This window comes from Vipera ursinii (assembly GCF_947247035.1).
Source record: "Vipera ursinii genome assembly, chromosome: 1".
Lineage (NCBI taxonomy): Eukaryota > Metazoa > Chordata > Lepidosauria > Squamata > Viperidae > Vipera > Vipera ursinii.
The window spans coordinates 277,683,198-277,699,106 of NC_139512.1; the positions used below are offsets into that span (position 1 = coordinate 277,683,198).

General features: G+C 43.0%; 1 protein-coding gene across 1 annotated transcript in view; it reads left to right on the forward strand.

Moving 5' to 3' along the window:
- Positions 1-15,909, forward strand: part of LOC310646504 (acetyl-CoA acetyltransferase, cytosolic-like) — a 23,581-nt gene continuing 7,672 nt past the window's right edge. Inside the window, exons 1-5 of the mRNA XM_083373021.1 lie at positions 1-129; positions 8,795-8,929; positions 9,723-9,904; positions 13,426-13,543; positions 13,813-13,956. Coding sequence (XP_083229147.1) covers positions 75-129; positions 8,795-8,929; positions 9,723-9,904; positions 13,426-13,543; positions 13,813-13,956 — 634 coding nt within the window. The 5' untranslated portion in view covers positions 1-74. The remainder of the gene's footprint in view (positions 130-8,794; positions 8,930-9,722; positions 9,905-13,425; positions 13,544-13,812; positions 13,957-15,909) is intronic.

Genomic DNA, 15,909 nt, shown 5'->3' on the forward strand with positions numbered 1-15,909 from the left:
CTGGCTATAAGGGAGGCGCGAGGCTCTTTGCCCAGAGCAAAGGAGCGACGGGGCTTCTACTACCTTGAGGCATCATGGATTGCGGGGACGAGGCCGTTGTTTTCGTTGCTGCTGCAAGGACCCCGGTCGGTGAGTAGAAACTACTACCGCTGCTATTTCGTGCCTCGACCTCGCATTGCTCTGAAACGGGCGTTTTCATGGACCGACGTTACGCTTGCTCCCAACCTTGAGTGGTCCATTCATTCTGATGCCTGCGGGAAATTTGCCTTCGCCCATTCCCTCCCCCCCTCCCCCGTCTATGCTGCCTGTTAAGGGAGGAAATCTTGCCCTATTTCCTTCCCATGGCAGAAAGGTAAGAAAATGAGCCGAGGTAGTAGGATTGTGGTAGGAATTGTACTACGGATGTCCCGCGAGAGAGCGAGAGAACTCTAGAACTGCGAGGGCGAGGATGTATGTAGTAGGGCTTTGTTACCTGCTCACTTAACTGTTAAGAACTATTCGGATAACAGATTGGAAACGGACACCGCTGTCTAACGGTGTGTCTGGAAATCCGACTGAGTTTAAGAAGATTGAAATGTAGCTACTTTTCAATAAAAAAAAAGAAATGTAGCTACTCTATGCCCAAATAGCGGGCTAAATCGTTCTTCTAACCCATTTGCTTACCCCTCGACGCTACACTTCAGTCTGTCCTCCACAAAGCTCGTGCTAGCTTGGCATCTTTGTTTCTTGGCTCCCTTATTTGTCTGCAATCGAGATTCATTAGGCGAACAGTTTGACACACGGGAAATGATTAGCAGAGCGAGTGTTGGAATCTGTGTTTGCCACTCGCTAAGCTCCATGTTAAGGTTGGGTGTAAGTTGCCCATTTGGTTTATTTATCAAATGTGTACACCTCACCTAATATATATAAAAGGTTAATGCTAGTACGGGAGGATAAACGATATAAAAACCGAATCCCCTCTTGTTTGCCCCGTTGGCTTTATTCACAGCAAGTTGCTTTGTTTGTTTTTTGCGTAGTACCGAAGGCTCCTCCCTCGCCTGTACTTTCCTTGCAATGATTGGGCAATGAGTTATAGAGCCACCGCGTGAAGATGCGCCGTGATTGCCTGGCGACTCTTGCTCAAGAGTCCCTCGTCCTCTGATTGGCGTTTGGTCGGTAGAACCAGGACTGCCTGGTCGCCGGCTCTCGTTTCCTTCCATTAATAAAATCCTTTGGTCTTGCAACGCAAAGAAAAACAGTGAAGAGCATCTCGTCAGCCTTGGAGCCCTGGCTTCCAAACACGGCCTCGCATCTTAGCTTGGCTTATGGTCCCCGTCCTCTTTGATCCTTCTTTCCTCTTCTGATTAGTTATTCCACGTTTTTATTTATTATATTGATTTGCCGCCCATCTCACTGTCAAGTGACTACGGGTGGCTTACGCTATCAAAACAATAATATAAAAACAATTACAGCATTAAAACAATTAAGCATGATAAATGCTTTAAAAACGAGAACGTAGAAAGGAAACAAAACTGGATAAAAGGGACGCAAATGGGGTGAGGGTGGGGTTTTCTCCTAATCTAGGAAAAAAAATCCAGAATAGGATGCCCCCATTGGGCCACCAAGCCAGTTGGCAGAACCAGGTTTCCAGTTCCTTTCAGGAGGGCAAGATTGGAGCAGACCTCACCTTGTCTGACACAATATTTCAAAAGGTGGAAATCACTTGGTCTGCAGCCTGCCACTTCTGATGGAGTAGGTGCAGTTGGTCAATCCTATGGGGCTTTTATATTTCATAAGGCTTTTCCTAGAGTTTTGTATAAGAATTAAAAAAACCTCCTTAAATCAGCTTCTTAAACAACTACGTAAGACATGTAGTTAATTGCATTTGCACTTAATCCTTGTATACAATCAATGTCCTGTTATTGCTTTTTTTTCAAGCTTTAATTTCCCATCGGTATTCAGAGTAACACTATTACTTATGATTTCCAAGTATTTTATGTTTAGGTGACCAAAAGTTTCCCTTATCTCAACTACTCCTTTTTTCCCTTTTCATACCAAACTCTAATATTCTCGTTACACATCTATTTAATTATAATATTGCTCTGTTTATTAAAAGTTATCTATTTTCCACCATGTTAAGTGATCTAATTGATAATACAGTATCCCCTAATAAATCAAAACCCATTATAGGTTCAGTAATATACATAATTTTTTAGTTTAAGTCTAATATTAGAACATCAAATACTTCCTCTCTCTTTCCAATAATATCTGTTATCTCATATTGGGCAAACACAATTCTTATTTTCAACTAAGTAGAAACATCTTCCTTACATTTATCGATAATTTTTAGCCTATACATATCTTGATGTCATGGACCGATCATCATCTCCTGCAGCTGGTCTTCCGTTTTTCCACTCCCCACCGTGGGCGTTTGGAACCAACTAGATGGTACCGCCCCAGACGCTTAATGGACCCTGAGAGGTTCCAGGCAGCGCTGGGGTCCCCACCTGCATCCTTTGCTCACAACTCGGCGGATGCCTTAGTAGAGGCCTGGGAAAGGGCAGCCACGGAGGCTCTTGACCGAGTTGTACCCTTGCGGCCCGTGACCCGATGCAGATCCCGTCGAGCTCCATGGTTTTCCGTGGAGCTTCGGGAGATGAAGCGTTGGAGACGGGGCCTAGAGAGCAGTTGGAGGTCCAGCCGATCCGAATCCGACCGGTTGCGACTAAGAACCTACATTAGGTCTTATCTCGCTGCGATAAGGGTGGCGAGGTCTAATCACTTTGCTACCCTTATCGCGTCCGCAGATAATCGCCCGGCTGCCCTGTTTAGGGTGACTTGCTCCCTCCTTAATCAAGAGGTGAGGGAGGAACCCTTGCAGGGTCATGCCGAGGAGTTTAACCAACATCTGTCAGACAAAATCGCTCGGATTCGGACCGGTCTGGACTCTGACTGGGCAGAGTCTGACGATCAGGACACGGGCGGTCTTGTCAATATTACCTGGGAGGAGTTTGATTCTGTGACTCCGGAGGAAGTGGACAGGATTATGGGGAGGCTGAGCTCCACCACATGTTTATTGGACCCGTGCCCTTCCTGGCTGGTTTATTCAGCCCGGGAGAGGACACGAAGCTGGTTCCAGGCGGTTATATCTGCTTCTTTGAGTGAGGGTAGCTTCCCCACCGTCTTGAAAGAGGCGGTGGTGAGGCCTCTCCTCAAGAAGCCTGCCTTGGACCCAGCTGTGTTGAACAACTTTCATCCGGTCTTTCTTGCGAAGGTTGTTGAGAGTATGGTGGCGCATCAGCTCCCTCTGGTCCTGGAGGAAGCGGATTATCTAGACCCGTACCAATCGGGTTTCAGGCCCAGGTACAGCACGGAGACGGCATTGGTCACGCTGGTGAATGATCTCTGGAGGGCTCGGGACAGGGGATATTCCTCTGTCCTAGTCCTATTAGACCTCTCAGCGGCTTTCGATACCATCGACCATGGTATTTTGCTGCGGCGTCTCAGGGGATTGGGAGTGGGAGGCACGGTTTTGCAGTGGTTCTCCTCCTATCTCCTGGGACGTTCGCAGTCGGTGTTGGCAGGGGGGCAGAGGTCGACCTCGAGGTCTCTCGTTTGTGGAGTTCCTCAGGGGTTGGCCCTCTCGCCTCTCCTGTTCAACATCTATATGAAACCGCTGGGTGAGATCATTCGTGGCTTTGGAGTTGGGTATCATCAGTATGCTGATGATACCCAGCTTTTTATTTCGACCCCATACCACCCCAGTGATGCCCTCGACGTGATGTCCCGTTGCCTGGAGGCGGTTCGGGTCTGGATGAGGTGGAACAGACTTCAACTCAACCCCGAAAAGACTGAGTGGCTTTGCATACCTGCATCCCGGGTTATTCAGGATATTCCATCTCTCTCTATGGGGGGTGAACTATTACCCCCCGTAGATAGGGCTCGCAACTTGGGAGTCCTCCTAGATTCACGGCTCACTCTGGATGATCACATAGTGGCTGTGACTAGAGGGGCCTTCGCCCAGGTCCGCCTGGTGCGCCAGTTGCGGCCCTATCTAAACCGGGATGACTTATGTACGGTCACTCATGCGCTCGTGACCTCTCGTCTAGACTACTGCAACGCTCTCTACATGGGACTGCCCTTGAGGACCACTCGGAGGCTCCAACTGGTACAGAATGCAGCCGCGAGAGTTGTGTTGGAAGTCTCCCAATACTCCCATGTTACACCTCTGTTCCGTGAGCTGCATTGGTTACCAGTTGTCTTCCGGGTGAGATTCAAGGTACTGGTAATGGTGTTTAAGGCCCTACATGGTATGGGTCCGGAGTACCTTAGGGAACACCTGCTGCCGGCATCAACTTCCCTCCGCCCTGTGCGTTCCCACAGAGAGGGCCTCCTCAGGGTGCCACCGATCAGAGAGTGTCGATTGGTGGCCCCCAGGGGGAGGTCCTTCTCTGTGGGCGCCCCGGAGCTATGGAATCGGTTACCGGTTGAGCTCCGGATCTTAGCTCATTCCGTCGCGACCTAAAGACATTCTTATTTGAACAAGCCGGCCTGGCCTGATGGGGGATGGGTGGGGTTTTTATTGCTATTTTAATATTTGTATTTACTGTTTTTACTTGGGCATATATTTAATCCCTTTTAACTTTTGTATTTTTGTATTTTTTTTATTGAAAAGTTTTATCATACATTTTATCTTTAACAATCCCCCCTACCCCTCCCCTATCCCTCCCTCCTTACCCCTCCCCCCCTCCCCACCCCCCCACCCCCCGACTTCCCAGAGCTAAGTACAAGGTATAAAAAACAAAAAAAAGAATCATAAACAACCATATGCTAATAACCATAAACTCTAAAATCTATCACTCTCTAGCTCATATTGGATAACTACAAACACTATTAATATAAAATATATTAAAAAAACAAAACAAAAAAAAGAAAGGAAGACTTATTCAAATGCTACATGAAACTTCTTAGTCCCATATTTGTTCTGGATATACTCAATCCATTCCTCTTAACAGTTTAATAGCCTCCTTAGACTTCACATCCTCTGGATTCAAAATCAAAGCCTTTTCTTTTTCCTTTATTTCATTCTCCAATTCATTCCTCCTAGCTTCCACAGCACATCTATGTTTATTGTTCATATATATCAACACCCCTCTCATATAGGCCTTGCTAGCATCCCAAACCATGTCCATAGAGGTGCCTTTATTCATATTAATTTCAAAAAAAATCCTTCCTTCTTAATCCTTGAAAAAAAGTCATTAGTCAACAAAATAAAATCGATCCTGGAAAAAGATTGATATCTGTCAGAAAAAAAAGTATAATCCTTTTCATGCGAATGTCTTTCACGCCAAATATCTCGCAGTTCCAAGTCATCCTTCATTTCAAAAAAGGATTTAGGCAGTCTAGCATGACTTGGGACGCGCTTAAAAGCTCCAACCTTGTCCATCTGTACATCCAAAACACCATTCCAATCCCCCATAAAAATAAAAGATTTATAATCCAACTGGGTAAGCTTTATATGAAATAAACTAAAAAAAGTCAGCTTGTTGTTGATTAGGAGCATATAATCCAACTAAAAGCATCTTTTTACCTTCTAGCAGCAACTCTATCATAACGTATCTTCCATACTTATCTGCTTCAATTAAGTCCGCTGTTAAAGCACTTTTAACATAAACAACCACTCCATTTTTCTTATTCATTGCAGAAGCAACAAATTGCGTGCCCAACCTTGGGTTCGATAAATACTTTTGGTCCACAACCCTAATATGCGTTTCTTGCAAACATATAACATCTATCTTGAATTGTTTTAAATATTGAAAAACTTTCTTCCTCTTCTGTGGTGAATTTAGTCCATTAATAGTCCATTAACGTTCCAAGTTAAAAATTTAATTGCCATGCATATCATCCCAAAGCTCTTGGAGCACTGCTTTAATAGGACTATCTTTTTTAGGCCGTGCTCCTCCCACTGCTTGGCTGTAAGTACGTTTTGGAAATTCCATAGACTTCTGCTGATCTTGTTCTTTTTTTTTTTTTGATCGTTTTAAAGCAGCACGCGTCACCCTCTGCTCTCTAGGATCATCCAAAGAAGTTGTAGCTTGGTCTCCTCCAGCACCATTCTCCTCTGTCTGTCCATCTTCAGCCTCTTGATGTTCTCCTTCTCCAGATCCCTTTGCAGCTTCCAGAAGTGATAGTGGGGTTGCTTTTAAAATGTTATTGTAAAAATCACGCGCCTGCATCACAGTGGCCAGACGGTACCTTTTACCTTCATGCATCACCATCAACCCAACTGGAATCTCCCATCTGAACCTTATATCTCGTTGCTTAAGCTCTTGCACTAAAAATGTAAAATCCTTCCTTCTCCTTAAAATCTTTGGAGGAATTTCTTTTAGAACCAAAACTTCTTGATCAGCAATCACAACTTTAGTATCATAGGCAGCTTGAATAACTTCATCTCTAATTTCCCTCTTTACAAAATAAACCACCACATCTCTAGGTAGCTTTCTCTGTCTAGCAATCCATGAATTCACACGAAACACTTTATCCATGCCTCCCTTTATTTCAGATGCTGGCTGAGTCAATACTACTTCCAGAGCCTCAGAAATCAGCTGCTTTAAGTCTTCCTTAATATTCTCTTTTAAACCTCTGATTCTAACAGCATACTGCATCTGGTAATAATGAGCAAGACTCAGTTCTCTGTCCATTTTGTCTCTTAAATCTTCATTCTCCAGTACTTTTGCTTCTAATATGGCATTCTTTTGAGTCAAATCTTCCACTTTTTCATCCAAATCTTCCACACATTCAGCCACTCTATACACTGAAGACAAAATGTCTACCTTCATCACTCTGAACTTCTCTTCCATCCTCTCTTCTATTCTCTCCTCCAATTTCTCCATTTTCTCCTCCATCTTTGCAAATTTATCACCCATTGTTTCCAGAATTACCTGGGCATATTTTTCAAGAGCATCTTGTAAATCCTTCGGTGTCAATACATCAGAAGGAAGCAACGCTTGCAATGATGACTGTTGCACCGGAGAAGTTCCAGCACTCCGAAGAGTTTTTGGGGGAGATTTAGCCGCCATCTTTACTTTCACTTACTACGCACTTTCACTTTTAAATTTATAAAGTCCATTAAGCTAGAAAGCAGCTATTTTTGTATTTTTTATGCTTGCCCTGTTCACCGCCCTGAGTCCTTCGGGAGAAGGGCGGTATATAAATAAAATTATTATTATTATTATTATTATTATTATTATTATTATTATTATTATTATTATTATTAATTATTATTATTATTATTGACTGTGTTTGCACTTAATGTCCTTGTATAAACAATATGCTGTTATTGCTTTTCCCCAAAAAAACTTTTAATTTCCTATCAAATATTCAAGAAAACACTATTATGATTTCCAAGTACTTTATATTTAGGTGACCAGAAGCTTCCCTTATCTCAACTTCTCCCTTTTTCCCTTTTCATACCAAAGTTTAATATTCTATTTACACATCTTATGTATCTAATTATAATATTACTCTATTTTCTAAAAGTTATCTATTTTCCACCATATTCAACCATCTAATTGGTAATATAATATCCCCTGTAATAAAATCAACACCATTATTTTCTTCAGCCTTAGTCTGGCTTTCTTCCTTTGCCAGCTAGCCTTCCATATCAGTGCCTTTGAAACATCAAATAGTTCTCCCTCTATTTTTATATATATTATCTGGAATAAGAAAGACCATTTGGCTAAAGGTTTTTTTGGAAGAACAAGCCCATTGTTATTCATTAAGCTGCCTCCCTGTTACTCCAATTTCCCACAGTTATCCTGATAACTTTATCTTCCATTCAATCCGTTCTTCTTCCTTTTCCTCAAATATATTCTGATTTCTTGATTTGTAAAAAGTCTTTTCCATTTTCAATGTTGTCTTTCCATTTTCTGATTTTTCAGTTGGCTAGGTCTGTTGGTCAGTTGGGTCCTCTGTCTTAGCGTTTAGTTGTTCCAAGTTTCCTTTTGTTTTCTGCATTGTTTTTCTAATTGAAAAAGCTGTAAATAAAATGTATTTGTTCTAATAGTTCGAGGTCTATTTAGCATAGGGATGTAAGAAATAGATACACAAAATGAATTTATTGAAGTTTACTAGGTATGACAACTGGAATAGTGTTTTCCCTATTACAGCCTTGTACTGAAGACTGATTTCTGATTCATAAATGAATCTAGTGGTTCTGTTTAATTTTGGGGATAATAGCAGCATAGAACTGACATATATATGTATATGTGTATATGTGTATGTATGTATATAATGTTTGTTAAGTATTTAGATTACCTTGCTAGGCCCCAAACATGGGACAAATCTTTATTTCCTGTTTCAGCCTAACCCAAGGCTATCCACAGGCAGTGGTCACAGTAGTGACAGCTCATATTTGTGTTATATATATATATATATATATATATATATATATATATATATATATATATATATGTGTGTGTGTGTGTGTGTGTGTGTGTGTGTGTGTGTGTGTATGTATGTATGTATACACTACACATAACTATACATAACTCTGGAAGACCAAGAAAATGCTACCATATTGGAAGAATCAGGTCTTGACAGTACATTAGACCAGATAATAAAATAAAATGCCAGGCTTTTAATGAACAATATAGATATAACTTAAACCTCAAGTATACCCATAAAAATATAATATTTGTTTATTTCCCTAGAATTGTAATCTGTGTTTGTTACCTAGAATGCTTAAAAGAAGAATAGAATAAAAGGAAAGATGGAATAGAGTAAAATTAAACATCTATTTCTGATTTTTATCTAGGATCCTTCAATGGTGCCTTGTCAACCCTGCACGCCCATGAATTGGCTTCAGTAGTCATTAAAGAATTGTTGGAGAGGACAAAAATTGATCCTAAAGAAATATCTGAAGTTATACTTGGACAGGTATTGGCAGCAGGTATGAACCTGATGAAGCATTTATCCAGGATTTTGATGTGGCCTCTTCTGTTCATTTTTGTAATGCAGAAATTACACACGCATACACATAAAATGAATTTTACTTATTATAAATTGTACTTTCTTCCCATATATTCTAGGTCTCACACAATTCTGGGTGTGTTAAATCAGCAATGTGTCAGTCTGTTTTATCTGCCTGTATTCTTGCCCCTACTTTTACTGCTTTGCATCCCATTGGTCTTTTTCTCCTCAGCCTTCTCCAGTTTCTTGACATGAATATGCTTCTCTATGAGAGTCAGTATGGTGTAGTGATTAAGGTGCTGCGCTAAGAGTGAGGAGATCTAACTGATCCAGTCCTCAGAAACAGAAACTATTTGGCTGATTTTGGTCATAAAACGTAGGCAAATTCCTATGAATGCAGACAGCCCTTGGAATAAACTTCACATTCACATTACACTGAAGGTTAAAAGCAAAAAACCAAAACAATACACTACCTTCACCTGTGCACAGCAGTGTTGAAATATAGCCCAAAGACAATGAAGGTCAGCCTAAGAGAATTCAGAATAAAAGTAACTTATAAAATTAAGACATGGGCATTGTAAGGAAGAGTCAAACATTCATTTTTACAAAGCAGTGCCTAGAAACAAGAGTCGGGTTATTAATTTAAAACTCAAACTGGTTATGAGTAACGTTACAGGCAGATAACATGGGCACCTGTCTGGCACTAAGAGGTGAGGTAGGAGAATGAGCTGAAAGAATTTAGCATGGTTGTCCCTGTGTGTTTATGTCTGCAGGTGCTGGCCAGAATCCTGCTCGACAGGCCAGTGTCGGGGCAGGGATTCCATATGAGATACCAGCTTGGAGTTGTCAAATGATCTGCGGATCAGGCCTGAAAGCCGTATGTCTCGGGGCTCAGTCTATTATGACAGGAGATTCCAGTATTGTGGTGGCTGGTGGAATGGAAAACATGAGCAAGGTAAGGCTGCTTGATTTTCATAGAGGTTAAGGCTTGCTGCTTCTAGAAAGGTTATGCCGTAAAGGCACGGAAGAATGATTTCCATGGGTGAATTACTGCATTAAACAGTACACAAGCTGCACATTAGGCGTTATCAAGGGTGACTTCTATCTCGCCAGCTACATTCCCAACCAGTAAGAGGTTGGGCTTCAGTGGACTGAGGCTGGACAGAAGTGGGCCATGTCCAGCCCCTCACTGATTTGAGATACTTATTGGCACACAAGCTTAAGCCAGAGTTATTAAACCACAGTTTGCTAAACAGAGCATGGCTCGATGCCAAAAACAAATCATAGATGAACATCACCAATATCCAAACCTTCGAGTGATGAAATTGAGTGGCTCATGTAATTGCTATGAATACAACACGAGATCAATCAATTTATTATTACAGCCAAAGGCCAACACATAAGTTAAACATTCAAACACTGGAGATCGAGTAATCCTGCTTTGCAAGGTTACTTTCTGATTCATGCAAGGTACAAAAGCCAAATCTGGAATAAACCAGGATTGTTTTGGATTAAGATATAAGGACATATTTTTGTGGGTTTATAAAGCTTCTTAAAAAGTTTATAAAACATGGTGCAAGGTTGTGTTTTTTTTAAAACAACAACAACAACATGTTATTTTTTCAGAAGGATTAGTACTTTCCACTAAATAAACTGCTTAGCACTTCATGCTCCCGCCAAAGGAAGGAACAACTTAGCGCTTTAGATTAGCTGCTATTCATGCCAGAATGTCGATAAAAACCAGTAGAGCAAGAATAAAATAATTTTACAGGAAAAACAGGTTGTTGCTAAACCTTGGAGAGAAACTAAGTTGAAATAGAGTGGGTTAGGACGCTGAGCTTGTTGATCAGAAGGTCGGCAGTTTGGCGGGTCGAATCCCGAGTCCCACGTAACAGAGTGAGCGCCTGTTACTCGTCCCAGCTTCTGCCAACCTAGCAGTTCGAAAGCACGTAAAAATGCAAGTAGAAAAATAGGGACCACTACGGTGGGAAGGTAACAGCGTTCCGTGCGCCTTTGGCGTCTAGTCATGCCGGCCACATGACCACGGAGATGTCCTCGGACAAGCGCTGGCTCTTCGGCTTTGAAACGGAGATGAGCACCAGCCCCTAGAGTTGGAAACGACTAGCATGCATGTGCGGGGGAACCTTTACCTTTACCTTAGTCATTTTTTCGGGGGGAGGGGGATTGTGCAGCTGTGGTTTAAATCACACTGGATAACTAAGGTGCAGCCTGTTTGCTGTGGTCTTAGTTTTAAAATAACCAGAGTTATTCGAACCATGGTTTATCGTGAAATGAACCTATCCATTCTGTCCCTTGACTTTATAGTATATATGAATAGAAGAAGTAGGGAAAGCACTTTGGCCAGAGAGAAAGATAGCTGAACAGAGTCTATTTAATGTACGTGTCTGTGTGAATGTACGTAGGCTTAGGGTTAGTTTTATATATATAAAAATCATTGCATGCATACACAAACATAAAGATACACAAACATGCACATACACAAACACAATCAGCAAAGAAGAGATACTACTGTTTGGCATTCCTTCATGCTGATGGCATTTGGATGTTGGCCTGAGATTTCATCTTTGAATGGGACAATGACTTCTGAAACTTCCATGGCAGAGGCCGAACTGTTCTTCTGATCCTTTTGTCTCACTGTTGCTTCTGATAAAAAATAGCAGGGAGATTATTGTGCATATAGTGGGTGTGTATACTTCTTTGCACTGGATATGCCACTAATCTTAAAGTGAAATATTCTTCAGCTCATTTCAAGCCTTCACCTTCCTCTCAGCTCGAATCCAACAATATAAACACAAGGTGGAGAACCACCTAGCAGACGACAACCCAAAGCAAGTGTGGCAGGGACTGCAGCACCTAACCAACCATAAGGGCAACATGAGGAACATGGTTAATACCGATGCCTCGTTGGCAGAGGAGCTGAATATCTTCTTCGCTCGCTACGAGGTGAAAAGACCAGACCCCGTAGCCTCTGCTGGCCGGCCTTCTGATTCTCAGTCACTCACCTTGTAGGAACATCAAGTGAAAGCTGTATTGAAGGCTGTGAATCCCAGCAAAGCTGCAGGCCCAGATGGGGTGCTGGGGATAGTGGTTAAGAATTGTGCCGATCAATTAGCAGGGGTCCTGACAAGGATCTTTAACATCTCTTTGCAAACGGCCTGTGTACCATCATGCTTGAAAGCAGCTACCATTGTCCCAGTCCCAAAGAAAACAGCAATTGAGTGCCTGAGTGACTATAGACCTCTCACATTAACGTCTGTAGTGATGAAATACTTTGAAAGACTGGTTCTCCAACATCTTAGGACATGCCTCCCACCAGACTTCAACAAACATCAGTTTGCCTACAGGGGGAATAGGTCGACCGACAATGCCATAGCTACTGCTCTACATTCTGTAGCAAGCCATCTGGAGAAAACTTGGAAGCTATGTCAGGATGCTTTTCTTTGATTATAGCTCGGCTTTCAACACTATTCTGCCGAGCATCCTTATTAAAAAGCTGACTGACTTGAATTTTTCCCCCTCCATCTGCAATTGGATTAAAGACTTTCTAAGGGACTGGCTACAGGGTCGGGTCTGTTTCTTCCACCCCCCTGAAGCTTTGCACGGGCTCGCCACAGGGCTGCGTGCTTAGCCCCTACCTGTACTCACTGTACACATACGATGGTGCATCGTCTGACCCATCCACTGCGATCATTAAGTTCGCAGATGATACCACCGTAGTGGCTCTTATTACAGGTGGAGATGAGACAGCACACAGGGGGGAGGTACAAAAACTATCCCTATGGTGTTTAGAGAACAACTTGCACCTGAACATCGGCAAGACAAAGGAGATGGTGCTAGACGTCTGGAGGAAAAGAGAGGAACCTGCCCCACTCTACATCGGGGGGGGCTGTGTGGAAAGAGTTTCTTCCTTTAAATTCCTGGGAGTCTACCAGAAAGGCCCAACAGAGGCTTCACTTTCTCAGGGTCTTGCGGAAGAACAGGGTAGAACAATGGCTAATGACCTTCTTTTATCCGTCTACTATAGTAGACGGATAAAAGTATATAGTAGTATAAAAGCTATAGTAGTATAGCGTCCTCTTGTACTGCATTGTGGTTTGGTATGCTGGTCTGACAGCCGCGAATAGGAAAGCATTACAGAGGGTAGCGAGCACAGCACAAGACATTGTGGGCTGTCCCACAGTATGGAAGCTTCTTTTTTCTTACACTCTTTCGCCTTCATACATATCGTGTGATTCTTCTACTGGGTAATATCGGGGATCGAAGCCGAGACCTCATGCGTACAAAGCATGTGCTCTACAACTGAGTTGAGATTGCTTCTGTATATTAGATTTACTAATGGCAGTTGAACAGAAGAGTCATACAGTGAGAATGGGCACTCCAGAGATTATTTCTATCCAGTTGCAACAAAATTTGCTTTCAATGTTCTAAATGGATCAAAATGCTTTTTCTCCCCAGGCTCCTCATGTCATTCATCTGCGTGGTGGGGTGAAGATGGGGGAAGCCTCCTTACGAGACAGTATTATCGTAGATGGCTTGACAGATGCTTTCTACTGTTATCACATGGGTGTTACAGGTAAGCCACGTGGAAATAGCTTTTTCAAAAAGGTTAGATGAAAGCGTGTCCCAACTTGATTTCACCAAAAAAAAAGGAAGAGTGGACAGAAAGCAAACATTACAAGGATGAGAGGAAAACTGGTACGAACGTGTGAATATTACGTGCTGGAAACAATGTATTCTCTCTCAGTATTTGAAGATTCAGGGTAATAAATGTAATAAGTATACAATAACTGCATTGTGATGCATTGTGATTAAAGTATCTACTGTATTTTTAAATTGTTTCAGCTGAAAATGTGGCTAAACGATGGAAGGTCAGTCGAGAAGAACAAGACCAGCAGGCTGTAATGTCTCAAAATAAGGCTGAAAATGCCCAGAAGGGTGGATATTTTAATAAAGAGATTGTACCTGTTTCTGTACCTTCTAGAAAAGGTCAGTGAGCAGTTTGACATACTGGACAAGGGACTGGGACCTGTTTCTAAGTATTATGACCCACTTTTGTATTCATTTTTATTTGCTTCAATTCTTCCTCATAAATTAGAATAATTGGTGTATTGGGAAAGGAAGGGACACTTAGTAACCTCAAGCGTATTTACTTAGTCTTTACTGCTAGATGAAGATAATTTATGAATGTAACCATTATGTCCTGCCAGTTAATAACCATCTAGATTTTGGAAAGAGAAGTATAATTACAGATCTGGAAAAAATGTCATCTAATATTCATTGCTGCCACAGTGTCAATTTTGAAGTGGTTCATAGATTGAACCAGAGTTTCTTCCTGATAGAATACCATGTATTTTTGTAAAAAAAAATGTATTACCGGTAATTTAATAGTAATTTAAAGAATAATCCCCCTGAATTTTATTTTATTTTATTTTTTATTTATTTTTATTAAATTTATATACCGCCTTTTCCCGAAGGACTCAGGGCGGTTTACAGGGTATTTTAAAATCAAACCAATACAAAGTACAAAAGTTAAAAAAGAATTAAAAAAGATTAAATTATCCCTAAAAATAAAAACCCCAGTTAAAAATTCTCAGCCTGGCCGGAGAGCTCAAAGAGCCAGGTCTTCAGGTCCCGGTGGAATGATCGAAGGTCGGGGGCAGTCCTAAGCTCCACGGGCAGCTGGTTCCAGAGGGCAGGCGCACCCACAGAGAAGGCCCTCTCCCTGAGTGTTATCCGCCGGCAATCTTTTACCGGCGGCACCCTGAGAAGACCCTCCCTATGTGAGCGCACTGGACGAAGGCAACTTGATGCTGGCAGCAGGTGTTCCCTCAAATAACCCGGACCCAAGCCATTCAGGGCTTTATAGGTCATCTCCATCACCTTGAATCTCACCCGGAGGGCAACCGGAAGCCAATGCAGCTCGCAGAGTAGAGGTGTTACATGGGAGTATCGGGAAACCCCCATCACAACTCGCGCGGCTGCATTCTGCACCAGTTGAAGCCTCCGAGTGGTCCTCAAGGGCAGCCCCATGTAGAGAGCGTTGCAATAGTCTAAACGGGAGGTCACGAGTGCATGAGTGACTGTGCGTAGGGCATCTCAGTCCAGGTAGGGTCGCAACTGGCGCACCAGGCGAACCTGGGCAAAAGCCTCCCTGGTCACGGCTCCTATATGGTCTTCAAAATTGAGCCGTGAATGCAGGAGGATGCCCAGGTTGCGAGCCCTGTCAACGGGGGGTAACACCTCACCCCCCCATCGTTAGAGGTGGAATAATTTGGTTAACCCGAGATGCCGATATGCACAGCCACTCAGTCTTGGCAGGATTGAGACGAAGCCTGTTTCTCCCCATCCAGACCTGGACCGCCTCCAGGCAACGGGACATCACGGTGAGGGCATCGCTAGGTTGGTTTGGGGTGGAGAAAAAAAGTTGGGTATCATTAGCATACTGATGATACCCCACCCCAAAACCATGAATGACCTCACCAAGCGGCTTCATGTAGATGTTGAACAGGAGGGGCGAGAGAACCAACCCGAGGGACTCCGCAAACGAGAGGCCTCGGGGTGGATCTCTGCCCTCCCGTCAACACCGACTGCGAGCAGCCCAGGAGATAGGAGGAGAACCACCGTAAAACGGTGTCTCCCACTCCCAGCCCCCTGAGACGCCGCAGTAGGATACCATGGTCGATGGTATCGAAAGCCGCTGAGAGATCTAATAGGACTTGGATGGAGGAACAACCCCTGTCCTGAGCCCGCCAGAGATCATTCACCAGCGCGACCAATGCCGTCTCCGTGCTGTGCCCGGGCCTGAAACCCGATTGGTACGGGTCCAGATAATCAGTTTCCTCCAGGAACAGAGGAAGCTGATGCGCCACCACACTCTCAACAACCTTCGCCAAAAAGCGAAGGTTGGAGACTGGATGATAGTTATTTAAAACAGCCGGG